Source organism: Acanthaster planci, linkage group LG02 (assembly GCF_054643075.1).
Source record: "Acanthaster planci isolate LZ-2023a linkage group LG02, COTS_SCS, whole genome shotgun sequence".
Taxonomy (NCBI): Eukaryota; Metazoa; Echinodermata; class Asteroidea; order Valvatida; family Acanthasteridae; genus Acanthaster; species Acanthaster planci.
The window spans coordinates 8,400,326-8,412,009 of NC_141778.1; the positions used below are offsets into that span (position 1 = coordinate 8,400,326).

General features: G+C 41.6%; 1 protein-coding gene across 1 annotated transcript; it reads left to right on the forward strand.

Annotated features, from left to right (window-relative positions):
- Nucleotides 1-1,896: 1,896 nt before the first annotated feature.
- On the forward strand, nt 1,897-10,467 carry LOC110979559 (retinol dehydrogenase 8-like). Its single transcript, XM_022235463.2, has 5 exons — nt 1,897-2,163; nt 2,661-2,829; nt 5,588-5,779; nt 8,634-8,730; nt 9,091-10,467. Exons 1-5 carry the CDS (start codon nt 2,068-2,070, stop codon nt 9,413-9,415), a joined length of 879 nt encoding a protein of 292 aa, XP_022091155.1. The 5' UTR covers nt 1,897-2,067; the 3' UTR covers nt 9,416-10,467.
- The last annotated feature ends 1,217 nt before the right edge of the window (nt 10,468-11,684 follow it).

Here is an 11,684-nt window from a genome sequence, read left to right on the forward strand (position 1 = left end):
ATGCAAATAAATCCATACGTCATATTGTGGGGTACCTGGCGTTTTACGTTTCACACGACTAGGGTCTGAACATCTTCGAAATCCACGTTAATTATTAAAATGCCAGAATATCTACAAGCACAAGCCTGATTTTCTTCGGATGAATTGATATTTATGAATACGTAGGCCTAATTTAAGTAAGTTACAGAAAACGAAAATAAGAAAAGCAGTCATTACCTCAGAATGAAGACAAGCGTGTGTGGACAGTCTTCATACAAGGACGGTAATGACGAAGCCCGCGGAAAATAAAAATAATAGCCTTACAAACTTGGGTGAGGGCGCTACACAAAACTGTACAAAGGAATTAATGGAGGCACTGAACTAGCTGTCATATACACTTGTCACATTTCTGTGCCGCAAAGTACGCGATTTCCCCCTCCCCATGAGCACCGACTCAGCCGGTCGAAGAAATATGCCATCGAATAGTGGATTGAATAAATCTAGCCCTGTCAACATTGCAGCAGTATACATGTACATGTACAATGTGTACATTTACTTGACCACGTTTGCACAGTGCTCAATAGACTGCAGTTGATTAAACTTTGTTTGATCGCAGATGGCGTACGGAGGTATATAAGAGCCACTTTCAAAAACCTTTTTTCGAGATACTATCTCGCCGCGGCGAGTTAAATTGTTGAATGTGTATCTCGCCGCAGCAAGTTATAAGACCTTGCCGCGGCATCAAATTGATATTCCGCCGCAGCGAATATTTCAATTGTTTCATAAGTCCTATTCAGTGCACTGTTTTCGAACGTATCTTTAGGATGAAATGCATTTAGATTTTGGTTTTAGATTGCTAATTGGAACAAAAGGGGATGTTACACTTCATCCAAGCTTGATTTCCAACGCAAGGAAACAAAAGAAATCATTTTTGGTTATGAATTTCCATATCCACAATGCGGAAGACTACTTCTGACTCCCTAGTAGACTGCCGCGGAGATGACAGTAACTCGCCGCGGCGAGATAGTAACTCGAACAAAAATTGCAAGTTCCTCTTATACGCTTCCGTACTTCTGCAGTGAAGCGCTTATGTTGGGTAAGAAAAAATGGCGTCTGGATTCAGGGGGACCTGAGATAGAGTACGCATCCTGCTTGAATCCACATTTTTCCCTATTGCAAAAATTGGAATTCCAGTATCGTGTAAGCCACAGTTTCTTGGTGGAAATTACCAGTCGCTGTTTGCCTCAAATCATTTAAAAGAACCAGTAAATATAACCATATTTTCTTAGAGTAGGTTCCAATTTATAATTGATTTTCTCGTTAAAAATCGGACAATAGTACTTCCCACTAATGTTTTTCGAATATTGTCTGGATGTAGAATTCGCACTATTGTTAGTTTCTTTTGACAAGGAGTAATGTATAATTATTACAGCATCAAAAAAGCACCCCCTTGCGTACGTTGATGAAAGTATTTTTTTATGAGAATTGAAAACGACACCAGCTTCTTTTCACTTTCAATGACAGTAAGTATTTTATCTTATTAGTATTGTAACAAACAACACGTGAAATAAATTTGAACAGAATATCCAATGCGGGTTTCCTTTGAGGCATTATAATTAACGTTGAAGAATGGCAGACACAAATTGGAGGGGTCTATTTGGTAAAATCGTTTGCGCTTGCTCAAAATTTACCCATTTGAAATATCGCCCCTATATTTTATAATTGTTTGCTATAAATCGTACATCTGTATTTTGTTCGGGCAAAGATTACATTGCTTTTCTTAACGTGTGGTGAAGCCATTAACATTTAGTGCACGAACTTTCTGTACAAAGTCCGATACCTAAGACTGCTACCCTTGGCCTGGACTGATTAGATATCTATTCAATAATGTTACATGTACAAGGCAATTGCCTTTGTCATGCTACAGCACACATGGAACGAAGTTCGGAGGTGGTATCAACCATTTAATGACATAAATAAGGGCGGCAGCTGAATTCACAGTTTGCTTTTGGCAATCAGGACAAGCAGGATTTGAGACCCAGCAAATTTCGTCTCGATCAATTTGGTTACTTCAGGGAAAATAAGAAAATGGCGCCGAAGGTGGTCTTGATAACCGGCTGCTCTTGCGGATTGGGTCTTGCTGAGGCAGTACTTCTCAGCACACGATTTAAGCACGACTTTAAGGTAACTCATGCGGTTTCCCCCCACCTTTCTATATATTTGAGGCTTATGGATAGACCTTTTTCTCAGGGAAGCCATTTTTGATCGCTTTCCCGAAATCGTTTTAATGCAATTATCTATCGAATGGTTTGGTCTTCAAGCCTTACTTACTCTGTTTGTTTAATATTGCTTCAAATGTTGAGATATAATAAATTACACATTTTATATTGTGCATTATCGTAAACAAAATTTTTTCATAAACCTTTCTTTCATTGCCTACATTTTTTGTTCTTGGGTTCACATATTAAAACACTTTACCTCGCTTTCAATTCGCCATGGCCGACTTATGAATAATGTCAGTTTAAGGGACTTAACACTTACTACTAAACGCCTGAGCATTTACAATCTAATGACGTGAGAAGAGGTAATGACATGTTATTCTTTCATTTATCTCTTTAGAATTCAAAAGGATAGATTTACGTTATGCCGAAAGGAATACTTTTCTTTTGATTTCAATGCAGGTTTACGCCACTGTTTTGAAGCTGTCCGATAAAGGTGACCTCGAAGCAGCTGCCGGCGACGCAATCAACAAGAATCTATTCATCCGAGAGGTCGATGTCACCAAGACAGAAACTATCAAGGCATTGGTTGACGAAATCATTAGGGACAATGGGAGAATCGATGTTGTTGGTGAGAACATTAGTTCAGGGTGTCAGGGACGAAGGTTTACATACACTTGACTTGTTCATGTATACATTTTTAGACTTTTGGATACCATTTATTTTTACAACTTGATATAGTGGTTTATTTATGTTAATGAGACTAAGGTAATGTGCTGGTTTCAGTTATGCGAGCAGAATGTTGCCCGAACCCAGCCTCAATGTTAAAAATGGTAAGTGTCACAGGTTAAAATGCTAGCCAGAAAACGTATACCCCTGTTCATCATAAAACCATTTTCATTTAAATAACTTTATTATTATTCAGTGGGCTTGCAACCAATCCTCGCGGCTAACGTCAATCTATAGGCCTACAACATAATGACGTAATGCAGTGTTTACCGCGGTGCATTGTGGGTGAAAGGTGGGGATGTTGCAGGAACGCATCGACTTGACGGTTTTGTGTAACGAATACTATATGGCGTGTATCGACCTGACACGAAAAAAAATTTAAAAATAAAAAATACCAAATTATCGTCCGAATGGTCCATGTAAACTGCTGTGTTCCATTGTGTTTATCAAGCACTCAACGAACGCCACAGCTGCGTTTTTTAACTTCCACGGGACCGCAAAAGGCGAGAGATTTGAATAAGTCTCGTGAGAAACAAAACCACTAAAACGAAGTCCAACTGGACCTCTGTATGCAGTCTACATTTTGTAGGTGGAGACAAACGTACGGTGTACCGGATCCAGCGATTTTTCCGTGGAAAAGTGAGTGGGAGGAGGCAGTTCCCGGCAAGATGAACAAAGAAGAAGCTTTCCTGCTACTGCAAACCTAAAACCACTGCCGATCTTGCAGCCAAAACAAGCTTCAAGTTCGAGTTCAATATGCAAGCGGGGGCGAACAACTAGGACCAGTACAAAAGCGGGCTTGTCTTCCGACATGCCCGAGTGTATGCAGGTAGACCCTCTGCATGCTTGGGCTGGCATGCTAAGTTAAGTTCATCAGCGTTCACAGATGAAATGGCAAAATAGGCAAAGATTTCCACAAGAAGTTATAGTTTTGCTCTTTTGTACCAACAAAATCATGAAAAAGAGTTTCATTAATGAAGTTCCCAAATCATGTCTGAAGAGAAAGGCAGCTTCTTCGTTGTTCATTTTGCCGGGAAACAACCTCCTCCCACTCACTTGGAAAATCGTTGGATCCGGTACATTGTACGCGCAAGTTTTGTCTCCGCCTACAAAATGTAGACTGCATACAGAGGTCCACTTGGAATTCATTTGATGGCTATTTTTCTCACGGAAATCTATTGCTCTGGCGTTCGTCGAGTGCTTGATAAACACAGTGGATCACAGCAGTTCACACAGACCATTTCGGCGAATCGGGGAATTTTAGTTTGTTTTTTTTCTTTTTTCGTATCAGGTCGATACACACGCCAGAAAGTGTAGTTACACAACGTTTTGTTCACGTCGACGCGTTCCTGCAACATCCCCACCTTTCACCCAAAATGCACCGCGTAAACACTACATCACGTATTATGTTGGAGGTCAATTGCTAGCCGTGGTCAAGGAAACATCTAATATCGATGCTGTCTCTCTTTCCGAGCTCATTACGGGTATTTTTGTTCTTTTAAATCACTTTACTTATTTCCTATAAACCTTAATTCAGATTGATCCTGATGTAATAAGTATACATCGCCTGAAGCCCATAGGCCTGATATATTATCGCTTAGGCATGACGATAATGTACAGTTTTCCCGGTTATTCCACAATGAAAATAATTGTCATGTCCTACTATCACAGCGTACTTGGCGATACCTGTATCCATTATTTCAATCATATATCTTGAAAGCAGTTGTTTCAAGAACTATTCAACTTTTAATTTCGTGAGATTTTAGATATTCAATATTAATAATATTATTATTAAAATTCCAAGATGGCGGCTGTAAGGAGTAGGCAGGCAGAAAATCGCCACAGTCGCTATCTCAATCTGTTTTGTTCCTTTTTTGATTGCACTCACTACAGAATAAAAACACCATCAGATCAACAGAGTTTGCCGAATCCTCTTTGCCTACTTTACTGACTCTAATGACATCAAGTGTCGCAAAATGAAACATTTTTATTCTAATATTGACCACAACTATGGGGGGGGGCGGGTGTCGAGTCATGCACAGTCTTCATAGACAGCTTCAAAAAAGCCAGTGGAGTTCTGATTACGCTGGTAATTGAGGAGATCCTATAGACCCAGGCTATCTCCCTGTATGAAGTACACTGCCATATCCATTTTGTAACTCCTTACCTAGCTTCGTATAGCATCTTAAACCTGCTCTCTTACAGTAATTAGAACAAACTCCTTTTCCGCCATACTTTCGCGTACTTAAGCCCAGTGACTGCAGTCAGAGTTATGTTAGATTATTTGCCTCATCAACGCCTCTGTTCTGTCAGGTTCAGGAAATCCACGAATTTTTATTTCTTCTGCGTTTCTTTTTTCACCTTTTGACATTTTGTTTAGGGCAGTGGTGACTATTTGATAAGGGGGCATGACCCCCTTCTCCAGGCCTGTTTCCCTTCGCCGCTCAGGAATTATTGTAGGAGAAAAACAATCTGATGCAGTCCGCCTTGGTGTAGTGTTTTACCTGTCACTTTAAGAAAACTAGGTAGCGCAGATCCTACCGTGCCCCCTTCACCCGAAAGCTGGGCCTCCAGTAAGCCTACCCCCTGCAAAGTTGTACCCTAGTTACTCCAGTGGATGTGTGTTTTGTTAAAGTGAATTATCCCTTCATATTCCACAGTTAACAATGCAGCGGTGAATGGCATTGATGATCCTTTCTTCGCCAAACCGCTGGGCTCCCTTGACCAAGCTCAGGCCATGATGGATGTCAATTTTTGGGGCCCGGCACAAGTTATAAAAGCAGTGCTACCATTCATGCAGGAACAGAAATCCGGTCTTATCATCAACACTACCAGTGAATCTGGAAAAACAGGTAAAAGTGCATGAATTGCCTAACCACCAACATCACGTGAGAGTGATATGGTATGCTCTCGTTATGAAAATCCCCAAGTTCACCGACTGCGCTGTATCAACCAACCTACGAGCTATGTCTTATTCTTTATGATGACCATCGCACCACTAGAATACCAACTGAGTAACTTATTGATCCAAATTGCCCAGTATCTTTCAACTTAACAAACTTTATCACTCCTCCTGTACTCAGTAACTATCAACCTATTGACAACTGAACTCAGCCCAACAACTGACTGGTATCTGCAACTGCAAGAGCGGATCCAAGATTTTGTGTTGGTGGAGTTTCGGACATTTTTGTTTGGGTGGGGGTTACTACACGCAGTTGTCAGCGTTGGTGAAGCCATTTAAAGGGGATGGGCCGTGCAGGGGAGAATTCTTGTAAAACATGCATCAACACATAAAACAAACACATACATAATATATTCCTTATAACAAAAAAACACATCTGCATAATTTCATAATGCGCGGAACTTTGTTAAAAATGATAACTTTTATGATCCTATTTCACTCCCTGAGCAAAAGCTAAACAACAGCCGTCGGGTACAGAAAGTTGTCTGAAGAAATTCCCAATAATCGTAACGTCATTGGACAGAGTCCTTTATCCGTCGACTCTTTAATGTCGCGCAACATGTACATAATGTAGGCCTAGTAACGTTAGCGTTAGCGTGTACCATCATGTCAGACTCAGGCGACGATAATTCAAGCGCTGATACTTTTTCCGATCAAAGCGATCAGTTGTCATGTTCGTCTAATTTATTTGACGAAGAAAGCGACATTGAAGGAGCTGATGAGGCACAAGAAATATCGCCTTATCAGTTCGAACCAGAATCAAATACACTCCGGAAGAGATTTTGCAACTCGAGGCTGTTGGCCACGGGCATAGTGGCGACCCTGAGGATTGATAACCAAACACTGACTGGTCATGATTTTTTCCTGCACCATTATAAAATTTTTCGAAAATTTTTTGAAAAGAGTAATTGTCCTGCCATTGGCTATTCGATAGCTATATAGCATAGGTAGTTTTTGTCCATGGTTATAGGATAGCCGACTTTGTTAAAGGTGGTGTTCCATTTTTTTTTTCACCGTGCGCTACGAGTCATTTGCCTAGCATCAACTCGTCGCGCGACGACCTTGCGGCGTTAATCGCACCAGAAAAGAGTCCACGTGTGTCGGAGAGTGCAATATACATGTACATCGTACGCGTCGTGCATACATGTACTGTATAGGGATGCACATGTACATGTACAGTACGTGTCAGCACTGGTACGTGTACATAATTATGCACATGTATTTTGGAATTTTGAGCCCTCGTAAAAATCTGACGGTTTATTATTTTTGGGAAAACGCTGATGTAAAAAATTGCTTGGGAATCTACAAAAACCGCTCTCCGGGGAATTGTTTTGATGACGACAACAGCCAACGACAACACAGTTTATCGGCATTCTTTCGAAATTCACAAATACAGCATGGTTTGAGGGGAAGAAGTGGGCATTACTGGTCCCGAGGTGTAGGTCAGCTTGACTACCTCCCGACGCGAAATTTTCCCGAAATAAACCATGCTGTATTTGTTTTACTGCACTTCATAAATATTCAAACAGAAATCCCACGTTACTTGTACTCACAGACGCCATTGTTGTTTCTCAGCTGCTAAATTTCCATTTAATGATAGTGGAGAGCAGATGTGCATAGAAACAGGGTTTCAATAGTCTGGTGCTGACATACTTTTTGGGTCTTTACTGATATAGTTATTGTTATACAGCTCCAGACTGGTTCTGTGAAGATTACATGACACAGACTACATATTTACGTGGCGGGTTCCAGAGGGATTTTTTGATGCTATCAGAAAAAAACTACCGCACGGCAGCGAGGTGGATACTCATCGCTATAACGTCACCTGGCGTATCATTTTTACCTCCCAGACGCAAGGTGGAATCGGCCAATGATGCTCTCCGATTTGCTCTGAATATTTATGAGGTGTAGTAAAAATTATTACACGTGTAGGGCGCGATGCAAAACAAGTTAGTTGTCCAATAGCTCTGCCCCGTGTTAAGAGAAGGGCAAAGGAAACAAGACCAAACGTGGTTGACTTGACACGTACGAGTTCGTACCCGAGGCTACGTGCCAGAACAGAGAATATCATTCTTGCGCGGACCGATCAAGTTTCTTGCCAGAACTATGCATTATTGTCTGGAAAGTCGAGTCCGTCCAACATAGGCATTTAGGGGTCTTTCAATCTGAGACGTATATAGGTTCCTACAAGGAAAACAAAAATGGCAATTGGCGGGCCCTAGATTGACCCCCTCCACCTCTTCTGGATCCGCACTTGATCTTTTGAATCATCAATCAAGTCATCCATTAAGCTGCCCAGTGCCTTCCAGCCTCCCCGCTAAACCCCGTCAACTGTGCAGTCCAGCATTACTCTCGTCCACCGATCTTTCTACCAAGCTGCCGGTCATTTCGCCCATTTAACCCTGCGAAATTAATCCGTCCCTCAACGACTCCCATCCTCGATGAAAAAAAAAACCGATCCATAAAAGAAGTTGATTATTGGCCAATAAATCTTTCGTACAGTATGCCGCCTAGAGCTACCCGTGCGATTTCTCAAAAGCTCATCCACAATCTCTACAGGCCTAACCAAGAACTTCACCATAGTGGTTCCACCAAACAACCCACTGCACCCCTCCTGTCTGTGTTGTTACCTGATCTTTGTACATTCTTAAACAATCCCGCAGAGTTTTACTTTTTCCAAAATCATCTGTTTGGATAACAAGCTACAATGATGAAATCTTAGATCTTTTTTCTCGATCTCATAGAATCGCCTTTTATAGGCCTTTACGCAGCAACTAAGTGTGCTTTGGAAGGGCTTTCCGAGAGCCTCGCTTTGGTTCTTCGCAAGGCTTACAATATCAGGTACGATTTTTTACTTTGTTTCATTCACCATGGCTCTGTATCTAAAGACTCGGAGTTGGGTAGTTGTTTCCCCATTAAGGCTAAATGAATATCATCCGAAGAAAGGGTAATGTGGTCCTGACATTGGCATTGTATTGTACACATTTTGCTTTGTTCTGGGTTTTTATCTTTACTTTTCTGAAAAAAATCTGAACAAATTCATTCGAGCTGAATAGCGAAGGTGACGATGTACAGCTGTGCACGTAATGTGTTGCTCAACTTGACTCCAAAGTAACAAATGCATACGCACGAAGCTTCAGGAACACAACTTCCGCTTCGCCGGGATAATCGTCTAGCCAGTACAATTTCGTTTTATTACAGAGTCGTTATACTTGAGCCTGGAACCTTCACCTCACCTATGGTGGTATATTCTTTGAGCCCCGAATTCCAACCAGAGTTCTTGACCACAAAATGGGAGGAGTCCGCCAAGGGGATGTTCTCTGAGTTCTGGCACAGGGACATGCGCCGCCTCATGATGGAAAACCAGGCGCCTGAGGAGGTAGCTCGCGTGGTGGAGGAGATCATCCTGTGTGATGAGCCACACCTTCGCTACCAGTCTGGCCCGATCATTACCCAGCGACTGGCCAGAAAATTGCGAGATCCCACCGGCGATTCTGCGTTCAAAGCATTCCAGTCAATGGAGTAGAGCCTCACTGTCACCATGCATACTTAGACCGCTCCCTACCGACACAGTATTGATTTATGGTGAATCGGGGAGTGGGGTGACGAGATAAGGGAAACACGTGAGACATTTCAAAGGAAGCTTTTTCCTAGAAGAAAGGATGAGAAACTTAAAGATTGTGCCATCAGGTGTCATGTGACACATGGAAATTTCACATTTTCTTGAGTTGAAACAATACATTTCACAACTTCCTTCTCGCACGTTTCTCTCTTTCTCGAGTTGAAGCTGTAGCATTCGATGGTTTAACTCAAAAGATAAAACGGTAAACCCTAAAATAAAGGTACAAGTGCTTTATGTAGTTTGATTGTAAATCTCATCACCAGTTTGTTGTTAATTTCCAAAAGGATAAGGACAATTTGTATTTCTTTAGATGCATTTCTCTACATCAGATAACAGTGGCGTAAATGTGTGCCGATGATGGGGGGGGATGACTTTGCACGGCCTTGTAAATTTCCAAGTGTGTGGGGGGAACCATATGACACTATTTAGGGGGCGATAATTATGATATCTGTAATATGTATTACATTAATGCACAGTCTTACATCAGAATGGCTTACTTTTGGCTTTATCAAATTATATTCCCTTTAGTGATATTGAATACATTAATTGAGTCATTGGGATGTCCGAACAATTTTTCATGATCCACTTAATTTTTTTATTGCTCACCACAAAAAATGGTTGATAATTTAATAGCCCACCCCCTTAAAAATTGGGGGATATATGTCCCTATCCCCTAGGATTTATGCCCAGTGAATATGGCAATGTGAAATGATGACCAACTTTCTAATGGTACACTGTACAATGATTTTTTACTGTGTGACCATTGAACTTGTATAGATCATATACCTGTTGAAGCCTCTTCGTTTTCTGACTCAATCTAAGAGACAATTTTGTTTTTCTGCTTTTAGAGATGCTGGACTGGGACATAGAGAACGTTTCATTATCTTGAGGGTGGCATTCAAAGGAATATAATATAACCGACTCAGCCGAATAAAATAAAAATTTGTGCCAACATATCTCGTCATTATTCGTCTCTTAAATTAAATGCCACAAGTGCATGACCCTTTCGGCCGCTTAAGTATAAGCCACGTTTTTAGTAGTCAAAAGCAGTTTCCAAAACGCTCAATCAACTTTTCTGCTTCACTGGCAGCAGAAATTCATTTGCTCATCTTTTCGACCACCTTCAAGCACGCTTCGAGTTAACCTCGGTTGGCATATGCTTTCCGGTCTATTTATAGCCGATGGCCACAAGATTTGAAGGACCCGCCACTTGCTATGGTATAGTTTTGGTTCCAAGACCCTTTGGTTGTTCAGGGACTCGAACATCACACGTAATCTACATACACGTATGTGCACATGTACAGGGCGCTATCACCTCACGAACGTGTGACGATAGCTCCCTCTAACAGTGGCGATAGCTCCCTCTAACAGTGTACGTGTTGGGTTCGTGTCGCGGAATAACTACTAGATATACACCCCTTTTTCACAGTCTGACACAGAAACAATGCTGAGTGGTTGAGAATGTTCCAAAAATCTCCATTTTTGAAAATAAATTGAAAAAAAAAGTCCACTGGCTGTGCTATGGGGAGTAAATAATCAAGGTCAGCCAATAGCAAATGTGCACAAACTGCCTGTACATACACTGTACATGTACACTTCTACTATAGTGCGAACAGAATGTGCAATCAGCATTTGAAAATTGAACTTTTCCACGTGAATAGCTTCAACTAGCATGTCCTACTGATAAGGAAGGGTTACCCCTTTGGCCATCAGCAGAGATCAAATACAAGAAAATTATGAAACTTCAGCCATGCTTTGACATGAAAGCTCTTTGTAGAATTTACTCCTGTTGACACGCTCCAGCCCAAGAGTTGAAAACCTGAGCCCAAAATAGGGCACTTCCAAGACAAGAGTGGAACAAACCACCAAGGAGAGTGTTACGAGAACTTTCAGTCACCTGCGCATATATCCACAGCTTGGTCAGTTGGTGCGCGGGCTGTACTTGACCATCAAGGAAGTACCCCCACCCTTGCTTAGGGCCCTGTTAGGGTTACCCTTCATAATTAGGGTTGGCCTCCGTTAGAGTTAGCCGTCATTAGGGTTGGCCTCCGTTAGGATTAAGCTCGGTTAGGGTTGGCCCATCAGTGACCGAAGGCCCAGCAGTGACCGAAGGACTTGATGGAAACCATCAAGTCCTTCGGTCACTGCTGATTTCTTGAAAATTACACACAAA

Excerpts from the sequence above, each read along its gene's own strand:
- LOC110979559 (XM_022235463.2), top strand. The coding sequence starts at position 2,068 with ATGGCGCCGAAGGTGGTCTTGATAACCGGCTGCTCTTGCGGATTGGGT. Across the intron at positions 2,830-5,587 it reads TGGGAGAATCGATGTTGTTG|TTAACAATGCAGCGGTGAAT; the intron begins GTGAGAACATTA and ends CATATTCCACAG. Across the intron at positions 8,731-9,090 it reads CGCAAGGCTTACAATATCAG|AGTCGTTATACTTGAGCCTG; the intron begins GTACGATTTTTT and ends GTTTTATTACAG.